General features: G+C 36.7%; 1 protein-coding gene across 1 annotated transcript in view; it reads left to right on the forward strand.

Moving 5' to 3' along the window:
* GFRAL (GDNF family receptor alpha like) overlaps positions 1–21,020 on the forward strand; it is a 60,109-nt gene that overhangs the window by 10,278 nt on the left and 28,811 nt on the right. Inside the window, exons 4-6 of the mRNA XM_002923077.2 lie at positions 8,675–8,731; positions 9,609–9,939; positions 15,161–15,411. Of these exons, the coding sequence (XP_002923123.1) occupies positions 8,675–8,731; positions 9,609–9,939; positions 15,161–15,411 (639 nt within the window). The remainder of the gene's footprint in view (positions 1–8,674; positions 8,732–9,608; positions 9,940–15,160; positions 15,412–21,020) is intronic.

Below are 21,020 nucleotides of genomic sequence, written 5' to 3' on the forward strand. Positions count from 1 at the left end.
TTCATTTTTATTCAGTTCAAAATGTTTTCTCATTTCCCTTGTGACTACTTCTTTGATTCATGGTTTATTTGTAATACTGTTCTTTAATTTCCAAATATTTGAGGATTTCCAAGATACCTTTGTTATTTACTTTTAGTTCAATTCTTAATTAAAATGGTAAGTGCTAAATGTCACCTGTACAACATGTTACATGTTAGATGACACAGACACACACACTCTTACAAAGTATTTGAAGCTATAGATGAAGAAAGAATGGTGACTCAGAAGGTTTCACAGAAGAGATGACAGACTTGGGATTTTAGGGTGAATTGGGTTCATTAGAGAGACGAAATGGATGGTGGACAGAGGAAATAGAATGAAGCAGAGCACATTCGAGGAGCAACAAATCCTTTGTTAAGCTGGTCTGTAGAACGGAGCAGTATTAGGAGACGATGCTGGAAAGAAACCAGATGTTAGAAGAAGGAGGGAAGCTGAACTTAGGGATCTTTATAAAGGGATTAGACTTCAAACTGTTATTGCAAGGGGGCTCTTAAAGCATTTTAAACAGAGGACTGCAGACTCAGCTTTTCAAAGGGTTCACTGGCAGGAGTGCAAAGGACAGAAGGGAGGGGAGGGAAAGATGCAGGCCAGGGATATCAATTAAAAGGACGTCAAAATAATTTGGGAGAGGGGTGATGCATGCCCAGACTACCACAGTGGTGCCGCAGACTGTGAGGAGTAGGCTGGAGTGAGATATGTTTATGAATTGTAATTGATAGGAATTGGTTGACAGTTGCATATGAGGAGGATGAAATGTATGAAACATGTTCTACAAGTTGCTGGCTTGGGACAAGATACTGTGATACACTGAGACAGGGAAGAAGCCATAAAATACAGGACTGGGGACAGAAGTGTTGAGTTATATTTTGGAGACGTTGCATCTGTGGAATGCTTTGCAACAGTCACGTTAGGAATGTTAGCATTTTGTTTTAAGTTTTACATGATACAAGTGATTTTAAAAAAGAAATGAGGGAATGTCCATCATCTAGCTTGCATTTGGAAACATGGATCTTGCACTGAAGAGAATAATCTAAAATAGACATACAAAAAAAAAATAAGAAAGACATACAGGTTTTGGAGTTAAAGGTTTACAAGAAGTAGATAAAACCAGAAGGAAGATAGAATTGGTCTGTAAAAGCTATAAAGTGAGAATATAAAGATTTTGATAACAACATTCATGATCTAGTTGAAGAGACAAAAAAGATTTCAAAGACAGGAAAAGAAACCACAGAAAGAGTTTTTGAAGTCAATGGAAGGTGAAATAGTCAACAATTACAAATGTTGAGATGTCATCAAAAAGGAGAGAGCCCGAAATGAGATTAGTTAGCTGATTAATAGGTCTTTACTAGTTTTAGTTTGAGGTAGGCTGAAATGAAAACATATTGAAATACTAAAATATTTATTGACTTTTGTTTCACAATGGCAAGACAACTTAATTTTTATCTCTCTAACCACTTTTAATCATACCAAGTTTTGACAAAATGTAGCTACCGGTTCAACAGGTATGTACAAAGTTAGAGCAGTTAAACTGAAATCAGTTCACGTAGTTAAACCCTTTTTTTCCCCAAAATAGACACTTATTAGAGACGACTATGTGGTAATATTGATAAGCCAGGAATATGAAAACCCCGTAGAGGAGAACACTTAAACAATCTCACAAATACACTTCATGATGGACGTGACCTATTGTTGTGTATACAGGAGCATTAGCTGATTGCTTATAATTTAGCTTAGAGTGAGAAAGGAAATAATTGCAATCTTATCATTCATCCTGTCTTAACTGTGGCACCCTCCACAAACTCTTTGATCATCAGTCCAGCAAGCCATGATCGACCTCTCTCTCCTTCTCTCTCTCTTCTTCTCTCCCCCAGCCCCAGATTCCCCTCTCTCCCTTCTTCCTTCCCTCCCCACTTTGGACTCTCAAAACCTTCCCCAACATATATAGGAATGTACTTTTCTGTTCTTCATTGATATATTGTAAATTTCTCGAACAAATCAGCTTTGGCATTTCTTTTTTTTTTCTTTTTTTCTTAATATGAGAAAGCACCCAGTGTAGTACCTGATAATTAGTAAATGGTCAATAAATATAATGTAAGTATTTAAAATTTTTTAAACATATTTTTGAGCACCTGAAGCATGTATCTGTTTGTATTTATTATTCAGTTAATATGTGTAGACATTTTATAAATGCTGAAGGATGGCTATAAAGATGAATAAAACATGGGACACCAGGCTGGCTCAGTTGGTTAAGCTTCTGACTCTTGATTTCAGCTCAGGCCATGATTTCAGGGTTGTGAGATGAGCCCTGCGTGTTGGGCTCTGTGGTCAGCGAGGAATCTGCTTGAGATTCTCTCCTTCTCCCTCTGTCCCTTCCCCCTCGCTACCTCTCACTCTCTCTGTCTCAAATAAATAGAATCTTAAGGAAAAAGAAATTTGATTAAAACAGTCTCTGCTCTTGATAGCTGAAAACATAGTAAAGTTGATATTTAGCCATATTATTTCATTTAGCCCAGCTAATTAAATATTTGAATAGGAAGATATTTAGGTAGATAGATTGACATATAGACAGTTATAGATTATTTCAAAATACATAATTACCATTGTAATAGAACTAATTATATGAGGACAGCATTAATTCACATGCGTCCTATTCATGTAAGCCTGCATATGCTAGCCAAAATGAATAGAAGACCTCTGTTTTAGTAAAGGAGTCTGATTTATGTAGTTATAACAATCCATTGTGAGCTGTTATTTGAGAAATGTGTAAAATGCTACCATAGCATGTGTTTTCAAACACATGCAGTACAGAGACTAGACTCAGAATAGTGCTTCTAAGGATGCCCTCGCAGTTTTTAAGTAAACATTTTTATATCATGAAATTGATCATGTTATCTTTGTCTTGTATAAGTGTGAGGCATTTGTAGAAACTAAAGTGAAATAAAACTAATTTAATAAAACAAAATTAAACAATCGGTTTTTTGTTTGTTTTTAAATCATAATACTCCAGAAAAAAAAAAGTAACTTTGGAAAGAATGGTAGGGTCAAGGAATTTTTTATTGTGGCGATCTATTTGAAGTACCTCGGAGGAAGATAAGATATTTTAGAAGTAGACAGTATACTTCTGAAAGCCTATGTTAAGCTGACTTGGAGTCTCATGTTGAAGTTGTTTTACTGATCTTTTTTCTGTGAGGTTCCTATATTTATGGGCTTATTGAAACTATCTAGTAGATATGCATTCTCAATGAGGAATAGAACCTCCAAGGGGTGAAAATTGGTACATGGTGGTGGGCAAAAAATGTTTTACTCTTTGTGTATGAAGCACAGATATACATCCAATTTCTAAGCAGATATACAGTATATCTGTGGAATTAAAATCTTACAAGGAGTTTGGTGAATTAGAAAAATAAAGGTCCGAAAAGGCTGTTGAGGGGGAAATAATAATTTTTTAAAAAGGTGGGAAAGCACTTTGAGTACATTTGTAGTAGAAAGTAGAAATCCATAAAAATTTATACAAGGGAAATTATTACTTTATAAGTATCTTAAGTTATACACAATTTCTATCAGTAATCATCAAAATGTAATGAAAATTTGGACAAAAGTAAATGATGAGAACCAAATGTCATCAAGAGAAATTGAGCATTACTATTATGTGGTTACATAAACTATAAATAATCAGTGTTTTTATTTCAATTTTTAAAAATTCAAGATCATTTGCAATTGCTCCCTTGAAGTTTTTTAATGGTTTTTGAAAGACAATAGTTACAAGAATATAAAATACAAGTCTGAGGGCATGTGGGTGGCTCAGTTGGTTGAGTGTCAGACTCCTGATTTCAGCTCAGGTCATGATCTCAGGGTCCTGGGATCGAGCCTCAGGTATGACTCCATGCTTAGCAGGCAGTCTGCTTGAGGATTCTTTCTCCCTCTCCCTCTGCCCCTCCCCCTGCTCACTCTCTGCCTCTCTCTCTCTCCCTCTCTAAAATAAATCTTTTTTTTTTTTTTTTTTTTTTTTTTTTTTTTTTTTTTTTTNGACAGAGATAGAGACAGCCAGCGAGAGAGGGAACACAAGCAGGGGGAGTGGGAGAGGAAGAAGCAGGCTCATAGCAGAGGAGCCTGACGTGGGGCTCGATCCCGTAACGCTGGGATCACGCCCTGAGCCGAAGGCAGACGCTCAACCGCTTTGCCACCCAGGCGCCCCTAAAATAAATCTTTTTTAAACAAAAATAAGTCTATATACTTTTTAGAAAACATTTAAAATATCCTAAGTAAATGAACTTATTTAATTTTTGGTCAATTTTTAAAATTTTATTTGTAGAACAATCAGCTTTGTCTTTACATTTGGCTGGACAGTCAAATATCACAAAATGGCTCCATCAGAAAGACACATCATTAATGGTTGGAAAAAAGAGTGACTGTGTCATAGCAGCACATATCTGCCAAGAATCAGAACATTGCACTCTGTTGTATGAAAATTTTAAGAAAACCTGTGGGAGAGAATCAGAACAATGCAAGACCATTGATGGAGGCTACCTGTGTGCCACATTAAGAGAAAGTCTGAAAGAAACGATATTGTGGAATTGTCATTGCAACAACCCTTCAGAAGTAGAGTGCATTGAAATTTGGAAAAGTTTGTTTGAAGACATTTGTATACAGGATACTCAGATGAGTCAAGTTCCAGCCTTCAGTGATGACTATGAAGATAGATTCAAGCAGGACATTTTTTCAGGTTGGTATTTAAAGAAGAATTTGGGAACATTAAGTATATAATCACAAATATGGATTCACTAAAGAATATCTAATTTCTGATCTCCACTTTGTCATTTCTGCCTGTGTCTCCTAGAAAATTAAAAATAAAAAATTAATACCATGACTGTGCCCAAAAGGGATTATGAAGAGGCAGGAGAGGCAAATGCATAGTGTTAATTATATTGATTCATTCATTTGTTCATTCGAAAAATACTTACGAGACATTTACAATGTGCCATGTCCTATACAGCAGGATTAAAAAAAAAAAAAAACAATAATGAAACAAAACCAAAAAACACCTGTCCTTCATTCAAGGACAAACTTGTTTGTTAGGGGATTTAAAAAATTAAAGAAATATATAAAATGTGGTTACATGCTGATTATTTATTTAATCTTTCTTTTGAGTCCCTACCGTGTCTTAGCCCACGTGCTCAGACCTGGAGGAACAGTAAACAAAACCAATGAGTCCTTGCTCTCTGGGAGTTCACATTCTATACTGAGCAGTGTCTTGAATCACCTTCCCAGGCAGCGGACTCTGAGACAGAGGTTTGTGCACAAAAGATGTGTTTGGCTGAAGGTTTAGGAACAAAAGGAACTGCAGGAAACAGGATTAGATGGAGGGAGAAGCTGAAATGCAGAGCGGCTACCACAGCAAAATTAAGTTTATTCCACAGGAAGTTTGGACCTGGAATGATCTTTGAGGCAAGGGACCTGATCCTTGAACCCCTCCTATGGAGCTGTCCCCTGGGAAAGTCTGTCACCTTGCCTGTGGCAACTTTCTTCAAATGAGGGCAATGCCTAGAAAAGGACTGGTGTGTGTCTTCACCCAACCAAACTTTCAGCAGCTGAGGAAATGAGAGCCTAGGGGGGTGTATTAGTAGTGGGTCACAGCATCCGATATGGGGACAAAGAGAAAATTAGCAGGATAAATGACTTAAGATAGATATTTTAAACAGCATGAATGCTAAGGAAAAAACAGAAGCAGAGGGGAAAAGAGGTCTGAGTGGGTGATTTGTAATTTTAATAGGATGGCCATGCAGTTTGCACTCTTAATGTTGGAGCAAAGATTAAAAGAGATAAGGGAATGAGCCTTGTGGATATTTGGGGAAAGAGCAGTTAAGGCAGAAGAAACAGGGAGTTAAAGGCCTTCCACTGGACATGGGTCTGGAGGTTTGAGGAAGAGCGAAGGGGAGACACATAGGTAGAAGAGAGAATATTGGGAGAGAGGTGTGGGAGGTGAGATCAAAAATAAAACAGGGACAAGATCAGGTAGGGCTTTCTAGATCATTTCTAGGTCATTGGCTCTTTCCCTGAGGGATATAGAAAATCACTGAAGAATTTTCACTAAGAGATTGTCATGATCTGATTCCTATCTTTAAAAGGATAATTCTGGATTTTATGTTGATCATTGACAAGATAAGCAAAGGCTCAAGTAGGAAGACGAGTTAGGAGGCTTTTATGATGACACAGAGAGAAAACAATGATAGATGATGGACCACTGTGGGAAGTCGTCTGTTCTAGATATATTTTGATGGTAATAAACCATATGGGGATGTAAGAAAAAAAAAGTAAATGGAGGTTGATTCCGAGGTTTTTGTCCTGAGTTACTAGAAGGATGTGGTTGCTATTATTTTTGTTAACTACTATGGGAACAACTACAGGAAGAAGAGGCTTCAGTGAGGGACAGAGAAGTCAGAGGTCAGTTTGGGACATGTGAAGTCTGAAATGTTTATTAGATAGATACCAAAGTAAATATATCAAATTAGGCAGCCCCACGTATGGAATTGATGTCTAAATTCTAGGTATGACACAACAAAGTGAGAACTGTGCAGTGGGTGTAAATCTAAGTGGGGGTCATTCACTTCCAGATGATAAATAAGCCCATGACCTAGATGAGGTCAACAGAGAAATGCGTGCTATCTTGGGCCAGTGTGGTAGCAAGGTGAGAAAATACCAGATTCTAGATTATTTGACATTAGTGGATGAATAAGAAGGAACGACGTGCATTTTTTTTGATGTCTATGATCTATCTCAGATGTAGATTGGATTGGTAAAATCTTTTATTTATTCCCATGACATATTGCCTTTTAGCTCCTATTCAGCAATGAAGCTATGGTTTAAAATATCCTCCAGAAAAATGCATATGAAATTAGAATTTAATGTGCAGAGAATTCATACTAAATTACTCATAGCATATAAAATAGTACACATCCAAGATAGGGTTTATTTTCCCATGCTAAAATAAATGTTTTGTTGTGTTTATAATAATTACCCACATAGTGAGTATACTAGTCTGCTGGGGCTGCCGTAACAAGATACCACAGCGTGGGTGGCTCTGACGACAGAAATGTATCTTCTCATAGTTCTGGGGGCTGAAACTCCCAGATCAAGGTCCAGGAGGGTCCATTTCTGGTCAGAGCTCTCTTCCTGGCTTGTTGACTTCCTGGTTTCTTTATGTTTCCTCACATGACCTTTCCTTGGTGTGGGAGTGCGTGGAGGGAGAAGAGTAAGTAAGCTCTCTGTGTCTCTTCTCCCTAGAATGATCATCCTATCAGATCAGGGCCCCACTCTAATGACCTCATTTAACTTGAATAACTTTCAGAGACACGGCCTTCAAATACAGCCACACTGTGTGGGTCAGGGCTTCAACACGTCAATTTTGGAGGGACATAAACAGTCAAAGTGAGTAAGTTCAGTGTTTATTTATGTTTCAGTGATAGTTTCTAGAATATGTTATATTTAATCAGTGGCATAGCCATACCAATCAGTCCCAAAGCAGAGATATTAATTTATAATAGAGGTCTAGCCTAGACTTTTGTAACTGTCACAAAAGCTATATGCCTCTCTGAGATTCGCTTGTGGGATTTCACTCAGTGTGCGATAGTGCAGAGAAGAAGGAACATCTCAAGCTTCCTCAGAGACACAGGAGGGTGGATCTAGAAACACTGGGATTCTTGCGCTGAGACATTATGGGTATAAAAGTGAGAAACCACGCGTAGTGAGAACAAATGGAACAAAGCAAGGAGTCTGGAAAGACTGACCCAGTGGGGAGAAAAGAATTTTCTTGTGGTTATACCTTCTTCTTTCTGTGCAATAGATGAGCAGGTAGGGAGTTTGGACAGGTTGCTCAAGTAGGGAAAATTGAATCATGAAGTCATAACATAAGTCAATATCTTAATAGCCAATGGCAACAATTCAACTTTTATTTTAAAATGCAAATCTGATCATACTGTTCCCCTATCACTTTATGCATATGCCTATTCGCACTCCTTCTATTTTATTTGGGTGTTTTATTATATCTCCATATTCCATGCCAGGCTGTGGATTCTCCATGACAGGGCCTACGCATTTGTGTCTTCAGTATGGCACCTGGTACATAGTAGGGATTCAACCAATGCTTCTTCAATGAAAGAGTTGAGAAGTAGCTGGCCACTGAGTTCACTTCCATCGACACAATTCTCTAGTTCTCTGATTATAATTCCTAGGGACTCTAAGAGGCTAAGATAATCAGAGGTGGAAATCATCTTTAAATTGCATTTCAATTTAATGAAGACCCTACTGGGAAGGATTTTTTTGATTCAGACAATTTGCTTCTGTTCTTTCTCCCCAGATTCTTTGTTTCAGTACACACGGTCTGATTGTTAGCATTTGTTTAAATCTTCAAGTGACTACATCCTCAGGGCAGGGCTGTTTAACTCACTCAATATTTGGGGTGGGGGTGTTTTCCTTCACCTACATCTCCTTAATTTTGAGTATTAAGGGTTAAATAAGTGTTACATGAGCTTAAATGTATTTTTGCTTGATTATTCATTTGTAAATGTAACCCACATTCTTCTATTATATTTTTAAAAAGTGTTCACTAATGAATTAGTCTCTTTTGTTTTCCTTCTAGGTAATGTGAAAGAGGATAACCAATCCAAGTGGAATCTAACTACTCTTCCCTATCAGGGTAATGTTTATACATTGTAATTTCCATCTGCATTGTAAATACTAGACAATGTAATTTAAAACATAGTTACTAGCTTTGTTAAGGATATGCTAATATAAAATAAATTGTGTGGTTTTTTACTAGTCTAATATTGCAAAATGCAACAAAATTACCGTATTTCTTCTACTTGTGTGTCAAAGCAACTGTTTTGCCCACCCATCCTCTGTTTACAGTTATGCAAAGGAATGCTTTGCAATTAAAACCAAAGACTAAATCTTTGTTAGATTTCACAGGTATTTTAATCACATAAATTAACTGTTAGAGGCTGTTTTCATGGATATATGCTTGGTAGGGGTGATGGAGGCACTCACATGTACCTGTGTTTGCCAGAATGTGAACATCTTTATGTGCTGGAATAAGTATGTAAGTATGTGGAGCCTTTAGTCAAGATTTCCACCCAAAATAAAAAATGCAACAGAACAAAAATCATTTTTATTTGAGCCCATGAACTCACCATAAGCTATATACCTCAAATGAAATTTCTGAAGATTTATTGTTTCCATTTGAGAAACTTCGACTCAAGAATTTTTTTCCCACTCAGTTTCGGCCCTACACTCTTCCCATCACTTCTAGATCACAATATGTATCCAGTATAAATGAAAGATGATTCAAATAGCTCACCACTCAGGCCTCAGTAAATTCACACTAACTCTTAAAAAAAAAAAAAAGGAAGAAAAAAAGAAAGAAAGGAAGGAAGAAAGGAAGGAACGAAGGAACATTGGCCCCAAATAGCACATTGGTATATCATTGTGTTTTGCTCAAGGTCTGTGTTTTGCAGATTCTGTATGTACAGATTTATGGTTACTTGTCCATGACCCGGACATATTCTTGCTTTCAGGAATCAAAGGGATCCAGTCTTGTTTGGAAGTGGCAGAGGCATGTGTAGGGGATGTGGTCTGCAACGCGCAGTTGGCCCCTTACCTTAAAGCTTGCTCAGCAAATGGAAATCTGTGTGATGTGAAACACTGCCAAGCAGCCATACGGTTCTTCTATCAGAATATGCCTTTTAACATTGCCCAGATGTTGGCTTTTTGTGACTGCGCTCAATCTGATATACCTTGTCAGCAGTCCAGAGAAGCTCTTCACAGCAAGCCATGTGCAGTGAACGTCGTTCCTCCCCCTACTTGCCTCGATGTAATTCACAGCTGCCGAAATGATGAATTATGCAGGTGAGTAAAAACACGCATACCTTACTTTCTTATTTCGGCACCTTATTTGTTACAGTCAAGTCCTAACACTTGATCTCATTACATTAGCTGGAGTTCCCACCCTCATCCAGCATGATGTAAACAAAGCCAGACAACTCGTATTTTTGAATCCGTGGTACATGTGTAGTATCCTTTTTGAAATTCAAACGCAGAATGTGTCTTTGGAATAAGTGAATTCAGTGTGTCAGGGTTTGGTAGCCATGAAGCAGCATTATTAAAATTATATATTCAAGTTAGACTAATGAATTGGTAAGTAGACCTGACTGGCACATCAGTTTAATTTGGTTTTTGGTATGATGACCGAAGGCCGTTAAATGTCACAGAGCTTTCATGAGGTGCCTCTTCAAACTTCAAAATGAATCTTTCTCTCTTAGGCTGGAGATCTGGAAGGAGAAGGTAGCATGATTCTGGTTTGGACATCCCCAGAACCTATGTATGCCATGATGTCGGAAGTGTATCCACTCTCCTCTTCCCAGCCTTACACCCTTGACTTTCAGAGGAGTAACGTTAGTCATTTACTTGTTTATTTCAATAAATAATTATCAAGCACTTACTACTACTTTAGGCATCAGTGCACACAAGACCAAAATGCTTGCCCTGGGGAGCTTATATTCTAGTGGGGGGAGAAGGGTAATAAATAAGTCAAATGCATATTATAAGGTCATGAGTGTTGTGGAGCCGAACAGGCAAAGGGAGAGGATAGAAGGAGTGGCACTGTGAATGGGCAGAGAGAGTTGCAATGTGAACAAGGTGGTCCCAGAAGGGAGCATTTTACCAGACTTAAACAAGTGGGAGAGTGAGCCTCTCTCATTAAGAATCTGAAAAAAGAGATACCAAACAGACCAGTTCTGAGGAAGAAATACTGCATGTTTGAAAACCAGTGAAGGTCGAGCATATGTGAGGGAGAGCAATAGGAGATGCAGTTAGACATCTAACTGGACGGGGGCGGGCAGGCCTAGATCACAGGGGGCCTAGAGGGACACTAAGGACTTGGTTTGTACTCCCAGGAAAATGGTGGGGTTCTGGAGGGTTTTGAGCGGAGGTATGAATGATCTGGCTCACTTATTAAAACTTCCACTCTTGCTGCTGGTAGAGACTAGACGGTACCTCGCAGATAATTACTCTTGGGAACCATAAATCTAATTCAACACTGACTTTTTCTTTTCCTCACTGCAGTCTTCGTTAACACATTTCCTTGTATATTCAAGATGAATTTATCTTTTGCGTGGTAAGAAATCCACAGTTAAGTGGGCCTCTTTGGACGAGTAAGAAAATGCAGAAAAGAAAGAGAGTACTGAATAAATCCGATGAATCAAAATGATTTGGAACACTGATGTTACCAGGTTAAAGGAGCTTTGTTTAAACAACCAGCAATTAAATCATATCATTTATGGATTCATCTTTTGCTTCTTTTTGGCATAATTCTTCGTATCAATTTGCCCAGTGCCTTTAACTGGGGACTGTTATTTCATTTAAATAAATAAACTCCATAAATAGCAAAATCATTTCAAGATCAAAATAAACGTTTAATGTGGAAGAGTGGTCTAGTGTGTGATGGCTCAGAGCAAGGATTGTCACATTTGTCACCTTGCTTTGACCATTGCCAAATGAGCTGAAGGTTTTAATACCAACTGCCCAAAGGGACAGATTCTTGGTAAACTTCTTCCTTTTAGATTTTAACTGTCTCCACTCCTTTACGCTGCCATTCCGACTTTCAGAGTAGCTCCAAATCCTATAAATATTTGTCAAAAAAGACAACTGCTTTACTACAACACACATTCTGTAAGATAAGGGTAAAGATCTAAGCAGAGCGCTAGAACGCTGACGTATTTTTGGTTTCAACTTATCACATAGAATGCCAGAGTTCTTAAGAATGTCTTACTTGAGGATCCTGTCTATAAAAGTTATGAGGCTTATTAATTATATTTCTTGAGTGAATAATAAAATTAATGATAAAAACATGTTTTACAATGAAATGTAGATGTTTCAAACTCATATCTCTAAAGTCCTTATTTAGTGAAATATTGATTTCATTGATTCTCAGATGCAATTTTTTTTACACATTTTAATATCCCTAACAGCTTTGGAATGAGTCTTAAGCTCAATGACAAGAAAATATTTATGAAATTAAAACAATAATTTAATTTCCAAGAAGTTACTTTAGTCATAATAAGATAATGGTATTTTCTATAGTCAATGAAATAAGATGAAAACATTTGATTACACTATCTTTATCATATCACAAATAGAATACTTATCAATCACCTATCTGCATAACAATGAAAACTAGTAATACTTTAACTAGCCAGGAATACTTTTTTTAAAGCAATCCCTGTAGAAATACCAGATGTCTCCATGAATGGGTATCCAGCTTCACCTGATTCCAGTGCCAAGACTGTAGGCACACTACCTCATCATTCAACGTTCAGAACATAATATATCTAAGCTTCCCTATCAAATTAAGTATTCTAAGGGCAAGTGATGGGATTTGCGGTTGGAGTCCTTAAGAAGTCCCAGGAAGGATTCTGAAGCACACACTTCTGAGTTAAATTCATCTTGGCATCAACACCTTCTCAGATTGATTGGTAGAGAGTTGGTAATTTTTTTCCACCAGGAAAGGAGAGAAACCACTATCTCCAAAATGGTTGGTGCACAGTCTGCAAAACCAAAGGCACTTAAAAGATGTCATCTTATTTCTCTCCACCTTTGAATAGCTTGTGATTAATTTTTATGATTTTTAATGTACATATACATGTCTCTTCTTGTATAATTTGTCTTTCATGGATTAATTCAGAGAGTAAGAACTGTGTACTTTAGATTTCTTTTCACAGTGTACAAATAGTCCCTTAATGAATATTTTATAAAGGTGCTGGAAATATTATTCAATATGAGTAGTCAAGGTGAAAAAGACAAATCCTGTCATTTTCTCAAGCAAAGTTTGCCTTAGGGAGATTTCTAGCATTTATATTAACTTATTGTTAATGTAATTCAGATGGAAAAAAATCCAAATGACAAACTACTTCTTCAGTGAGGGTGTTAAGCCCTTCATCTGCTACCTTTTTGGCCGAACAGCCTGTATGTGCAATGAGGAGAGCATTTGGGTCTTGAAATAAAACTTCTGTCCCTGTTCCAGATTCTTCAGTACATGATAGGTTTTGAAACTCCTTTATTTATTTGAAAAGGCCAAAGAAGGCAGTATAAAGACCATTTTTTCAATCAATTTTGTCTAATATAGATGCATACTGAGAGATGAGAGTATGTTTTGCCAATGATAAATGTTTAGGCACTTACAGAAAATTGTAATACATTATATTCTCATATGTACAAACTCAAGAAAGTAGTAAAAAAATATTTGCTTAAAAAATTCTACTTACTCTTCAAAAACAAAATTCCACAATGTATACACTTTTTAAGTGCTGTGAGTACTTACAAAATCTGATGACATATTAGGTCACAAATCCATGTGCAGAAATTATACCAACCACATTCTTTACATTGTGTAACGTAACTGGAAATCAATAGCAAAAATGAAAACAAAATAATTCCATTTAAAAAGTACCTTTAAATAATTGAACACAAAACAATATAGAAAATTGCAGAATATCAAGAAAATAAGGATAATGAAACATTATACATCAAAACATTTAAACCTGAAATAGAATTTCTATCATATAAAGACTTTTTTGCCATATTTAAATCTTTTTTCAAATCACGTACGTAGGTAATGTCTACTAATTTTATGAATTTTTAATTTATTTTTATTTTTGTTTAAGATTTTATTTATTTGTTGGACAGAGAGAAAAAGAGAGCACAAGCAGGGGGAGCAGCAGGCAGAGGGAGAAGAAGGCCCCCCACTGAGCCAGAAGCCGGATGCAGGACTGGATCCCAGGACCCTGGGATCATGACCTGAGCCAAAGGCAGATGCTTAACCAATTGAGCCACATAGGCAACCTTGATGTTTTAATTTTAAAGTATCTTTTAATTCAGCATTTTTTGCAGAATTTCACAGCTAATTTTCTGAATGAAATAACTTCTATGAGTAGATAACTCATACAGCTGTAGCAAAATACATTTTTAAAAATGAATAAATGGCCCCTAGGTACAAATCTCTTCTCTATCAACTCATAAATGATAATCCATACTGTCAATACTTATATTTAGAAGATATTTTCCATATAACCTTTAATTGCATTAAAGGAACATAGTTGTTGTTCTGGCTCAAAACTTTTGTAGGATTTTCTTAAATATAAATTTTAATAGATACTAATTATTTTTCCCATTACATTAAAAAGCTGATTCCTTTAAGGTTACTTAAAATATGAGACTATTAAAAATAATAGTTTATGGATTTAAGTGGAGTAACACCATGTGGACAAATAAGCTCATGATAAGTGTCTATTTACTCAGAGGGTTTTCATGCTTGTTTGATGGTGATCTATTCAAGAAAAGATAAGAAGTAATTTTAGGTGATAAATAATAAGTAGAGAGATTAAAATCCTTGGTTCTACTGAGAATCTCTTCTTTCTGTGAAAGTTTTGAAAATGAAATTATTGTATGTTATCCAGACTTTCATTCAAAGCTAGTACAGCACGCATCAAATACATAGTCAGAAAAGTTATGAATTGATGTCATTCTAATGGATTATCCCAATAATTAAATAAACTCCTAATTTTTGTTTTAAATTAGCTCTTGCTGCCAAAGAAGCTCAAAATATTTTGTAAATTCTAATTAGTCTGCTCAGAAATATTGAGAAAAAGAGTACAGTACGTTCCATCCTGTGGGAGAACTGGCTGGAAAGGTCAAGAGCCTTATATGAAATCACTTGGTGTGAGACAGTGGCCAAATGCTAGCCCCAAAAGCACATTCTGCTTCAAAAATACTGCTAATAATTCCACCAAGTAGTTTATGCTGCAAATCATCATCCATTGAAATGAAATTAATAGTGAAGGATGATTCATCCAGGGAATCCTAAACTTAGCCTCTGTCTTTCATCACAAAAGGAAAATAATCCACAAGGTTTCTCTATTTTGCTGGTCTCTACTGGGATGTTGTATAGCACTAACTTTGTTTTCAGCTGTGTACTGGCATTTAGAAGGCCTTTGGTTTCATGCCAGTCCTTCATTAGGTGAGGCAGTACCACATGCTATTGCAAGATAATATTCCATTTCTTGATTCTTTCTAGGAGGCGCTATAGAACATTTCAGTCAAAATGCTGGCAGCACGTGACTAGAAAGTGCCATGAAGATGAGCTCTGCATCAGTACCTTAAGCCAGCAGGACCTCATTTGCTCGGGAAGTGATGACTGCAAAGCAGCTTACATTGGTACCTTTGGGACAGTCCTTCAAGTACAGTGCACCTGTAGGACCATTACACAAAGTGAAGAATCTCTGTGCAAGATTTTCCAGCATATGCTTCATAGAAGATCATGTTTCGGTAAGTTACATATATTCACTAAATTGTACATGTATTTTTTTTGTCTGTGCAGCACAAAGTAATAATCCAACATAGAAAACTTAACAAAGACAACTTTATGTTTGCTATTCGATTTTATTTTTTTTTTTTAAAGATTTCATTCATTTATTTGAGAGAGAGAGAGAGTGAATGAGAAAGAGAGCACAAGCCAGTGGTGGGGGGGTGCGGGTTGAGGAGGCAGAGGGAGAAGCAGATTGCCCACTGAGCAGGGAGCCTGACGTGGGACTTGATCCTAGGACCATGGGATCAGGACCTGAGCCATAGGCAGACACCCAACCGACTGAGCCACCCAGGTGCCCCTGCTATTCCACTTTAAAATATATATTCTGATTATGTTTTGTGTATTTGCTATTTTACTCATTTATATTTGAGTGGTATATGTTTTTTAACGTTTATGATTGGTCATCCCTAGTTATCATTTACTGATTTCAGTATCAAGAGGATGCAGGTTTATCCTACAAGATTACTGAATATGTCAGTTATCTATTGTGAATAACAAACAACTCCAAAATGTAGTGGCTTAAAACAACCATTTATTGGCTCATAATTCTGCACAATGGGCTTAGCTTAGTTGGGTGGTTCTTCTGATGGTCTTGCTTAGGGGCCATTCAAGTAGCTACAGTCACTGAGTGACTCAGCTGAGACCAGATGGTCCAAGATGGTGTCCAGCAAGCACTACTGGATGGGATGCATGATTCTTCTCCATGTGTCCTCTTTATCAGTTGACCCTAGACTCTTACATGGGTGACAGCAGCATTCCTAGCAGCTAAGCCCCTATGTGCATGTACTTACAATTGTCTGCATCTGTCACATTTGCTAATGTCTCGTTGGACAGAGAAAGTCCCATGGCCAAATCCAGAGTCACTGAGAGAGGAAACTACACAAGGATGTATATATTTAAGGCTGGATTCATTGGGAGATCATTAATTTAATAATCCAATGCAGCTGTCCCTACCTCTGTAAAACATTGATTCTTGGATTTAGTTTTTCTACTCTTGGTCTTTAACATGTCTGCTCATCTACCTGGAATGAGAGAAGGAAACACATTTTTTCAAGTTATTATTTACTCAATTTTAGGAATAAAGAAACCTGAGATTTAGGAATTTAATTTATCCTGAGCCTCAGAATGAGCAAGTGGTTGACAGGCATATGTGTATGAGTCTTGTAGAAAAAAACCTAAGGATGTGAAAACATACTAATTTAAGACTTCTCTATCATCCATCTTCAAGGTTTTGTCCTTACAACCACCCATGTCTTAAAATACCCCCAGGCTGTTCGGCTCCTCATTGTAACCATGGAACCTGCAAATACCATTCTCAGGAGAAAATAATAGGTGTTTGCTGTTTTACTGCAAACCAGATCTTTACATTTATACATAAATTTGACAGATATAGATATGAATGTGTCTATACCATACCCATTTAACTATATATAGATACACACATTTTTAAATGTTTTTTTCTTAGATACTAAAGAGATACACATGAACTACGGTGATCAAAATTGTGATTTGTTGTGTATTAGGTAATAGATACACAACTCAGAGTGTATGGTTTTAATTCCAACAGAGGTCTCTGTGGAATTTCTATAATTTGTATAATTAACACTATTTCAAATCAAATTTCATCTTTAGTTGAAATCATGATACAGAGTGGAAAGCTGTAACACTATACGTGTTGAGTCGTATTCCATAAATAATCTTCCTCTCTGATTAATATTAGGTGTCTAATTCGGTTAGAACTAAAGGTACTTATGAGCGGCTGATAGCAGTACAGAAGGAAATACCAAATAAAATAATTTAAACCAAGAGAAATACATACAGTTACACTATCGTGATAATTTATAAGTGGGTTTTTCCATATTAAATGATATCCAGGAAAAAAAAAATGAAGATCCTACAGGTCAGCAATAACTCAGTTCCTAAAAATGCCAGTTCCAACAACCTAATTCTAGTTCCGAGCCTCGTTTTCTCCCATGTTTTTAATCATCGTTGTACTTTACTCGCATTGTGTTTAGCTGCTGTAACCTGTACACAGCCCAAAACATTTGTAGAAAAACAGCACAAATGGACATTAAAAAAATCCATAAACATCGAAGTACTATAAATGTTTTGGAAAAATGAAAATTCAAAGCTCTTTCACTTTCTTCACTCACTTAGACTAAACTGTGTGAGATTTCTTTTCAAACATTACCTACTCAAAGTAGGAGTTTCAAGTGATAGGTTTGTATAATTAAGGAACGTTCAAGGCCTTTCATCACAGTTCTTAAATTAACGGGAAAAGTTTCAAACGCAAAACAAGAACTAAGTCCTTATTCCTGGCTAGTTCTAACAGACCCCTATCCCCTGCGCCAGGTGCTTGAGAAGAAGCACAACGACCGTTTGAATGAGCCATTTCTCTGATATGTTTGCGTCCTGACTTCTCACATCACTCAGGCATGCTCATGAGTTATCAAAATGATCCCTCGGTGCAGCTCGTTTCCAAAGCTCTGGAGCGTCTGCTCACTCTACTTGAAAGCGGAATGGTTTAGGGCTGAGAGGGCAGTTATGGAAAATTCTCAGCTTGTCACCTTTCTTTGGCTTAGAAGCATTATTTTTCAAACTCATTTGACCCCAGACCACAGGAAGCAATGCATGTTCCATTAGCTTTTTAGTGCAATGTCTTCTATTTTTTTAAATATATATATATACACATACATATGTGTGTATATATATGTGTGTGTGTATATATATATATATATATATAAAATTATTATTCTATTCCATTGATTGTTTTCAGTGCTGACGACCACCCACTAAAATTACTTCATGACCAGCTAGTGTGTTGCTCACTGAAGTTTGAAAAGAACTTGCTTGGAGTACAAATTCATCTGGAAATAACCTGCATTGATGTACCCAAGCCAGTGTATAACAATTATGGATAATTACAGAGTAGCTAGCATCTATTGAATGCTTATTTTTGGTCACATTTTCTCACCTAGTCTTAACAACTCAGTGAGCTAGATACTATTATGTTCTCTGTTTCACACATGAGGAAAAGGAAGCTAAGATGTGAAACGGTTTGCTCGGGGTTCTATACCCAGGAGCACGCGGCAGACTCAGGATCCAAACCCGGGCTGGCTGCCTCGGAGCCCGCTATGTTCTCCTGCCTGTGCGATGGTAGAGACAAGCTTGCGTCTGTTGAGCACGCTCCAAAGCCCGCTCGTGGGAAACTCTTGAGTTCTGCTACCAGAACTGAGCTTTGAAAACATGCCGAGGAGCTCGCCTCCATTCCTGGTGCAGGACCAGAGTTAGACAAGTGAGCATCCCGAACAAACTGTATTTGGCCACTAGCTTCCTCTTAACTCCGCGCCACTAGAGCCGTGCAGACTTCCTTTTCTCTGATCTCTTGCAGTACAGAGCAAATTTGTGGCATTTAGAGCTGAGAGAGAGGTGGGTAAAATGGAAGAGAGAAGAACTGGGTAAGACAGAGAGGCCATCTGAAGTGGAAAGACTGAAAGGAGCAAGGCTGTGTTTCCTTGTTACGTGCAAGGATTCAGTCCACAGGTGTGGGGGTACCTGGCGATGACAGGAATGTTCCCATTTGCCTTGCTCAGCATTGTATTTTTTAATGTCAACTGTAGTCATCTTCAAGAGATTTGGACACATCCCTATTCTGCTTCTAAAGTCTCAGTTTCTTTTTTGCTTTTTGAAGAATGATTTTTAAAAAATAAAAATAAAAAGAGACTACCTTTCTCTGTTAAATCCTACAGGAAATGGAAAGCATAGCAATACAGATACAATAGAAGTTAAAACAAAATTTAAAGAAAACAGAAATAAATAAATTCTTCCCCCAGTCCCGTTCTTTAGAGAGTCGAGGTTCAGAAAGTTGGTGCATTCTTTTGAAACTTCTTTTTTCTTGTAATACATACATAACTTGAATATCTTGTATGCACCCAAACAGATGCCCCCCTCACACTGACACACGCATACACACATATTTTTTTTAATGGAATGAAACTATACATACTTCTTTACAACTTGCTTTTTAACTTCAAAATATATGGTGGGCCATTTGCAAGTACATACATATTCGATGACTTTATTCTTTTTAAAGGCTGCATAGTATCCCATGCTACATGTGCACACACACAGCGTGCATGTATGTAAATCATACTTAACTTAATCTATAATTAATAATGTGGACATTTAGGTTGATGTGATTGTTTATTATGATAGGCACTGCTGCAATAAATGTTATTGCACATTTTAGTTGGCATTTCAATAGGATATATTTCAAACAGTGAGATTACTAGATTATAGCATTTTTATATTTTTAAATTTGGTAAAAACTGGAAAAAAAGCTTGTTCCAATTACATTCTTAGAAAAATCTTAATGTTTTAATTTTCATTTTTATTATAAGTGATGCTAAACATTTGTTCTGTGGTTTGTTGGAAATATTCTATTTCTTTTACCTACTCATATTCTTTGCCCAAAACATCTGCCTTTTTTAGTATTGATAAGTGAGATTTTTGTTGCCTATATCAGAAATTTGTATTGATATGTGAGAATTCACTAATCTGCACACCTCTTATAATAATCTTGATTTCATAGTCTCTTATGGCACAGTGATGATCTGTTATATTGTGGGCTTGGGCTCAGATCTCCACCCTGCTATGTGTTATCTGGGTTATGTAAAGAAGGAAGTTTTTGAATCATTTCCTCAATAGTCAACCATTCGTCAACTGGATAATTTCCACTGCCATTGTAAAAGATGTTTTTTAAGTAATTAGTAGTTATCTAAGAAAAAGTATAATACACACCAAGAACAGATTTTTAAACTAGAATAAACCTGTGGTTGCGGGAGAGGAGGTGGGTGAGTGAACTAGGTGAAGGGGATTAAGAGTACACTTATGGTGGTGAGCACTGAGTAATGTATAGAATTGTGAATCATTACATTGTATACCTGAAACTAACATAACACGATGTTAACTATACTTGAAAAAATATATAAATTGGGAAAATTTTTTAAAAAATACATGTATGGAAAATTATATATCTACCATTCACCTTAAGATATAGAACATTACCATTATTTTTTAAGGTTTTTTTAAAGATTTTATTTATTTATTTATTTATTTATTTATTTATTTATTTATTTATTTGAGAGAGATGTGTATGAGCGAGCTCCTGGAGGAGCAGAGGGAGAGGGACAAGCAGACTCCCTGTTGAGCACGGAGCCCCATGCAGGATTCGATCCCAAAACCCTGAGATCATGACCTGAACTGAAATCAAGAGTCAGATGCTTAATCCACTGAGCCATCCTGGTGTCCCTATTTTTTAAGTTTTTTGAAGTTTTACTTCATATCACATCCTTTCTCCCCAAATTCAGGGGTAACCAACTACACACCTACACACATGCATGATACATAACAGAAATACACATGCATGATACATAACAGAAAGACACATGCATGATACATAACAGAAAGACACATGCATGATACATAACAGAAAGACACATGCATGATATTGTCTAGGACAGTGGTTCTCACTCTTTACTGCAGATGAGAATCACCAAGAGATTAAAAA

Source organism: Ailuropoda melanoleuca, chromosome 19 (genome assembly GCF_002007445.2).
Source record: "Ailuropoda melanoleuca isolate Jingjing chromosome 19, ASM200744v2, whole genome shotgun sequence".
Lineage (NCBI taxonomy): Eukaryota > Metazoa > Chordata > Mammalia > Carnivora > Ursidae > Ailuropoda > Ailuropoda melanoleuca.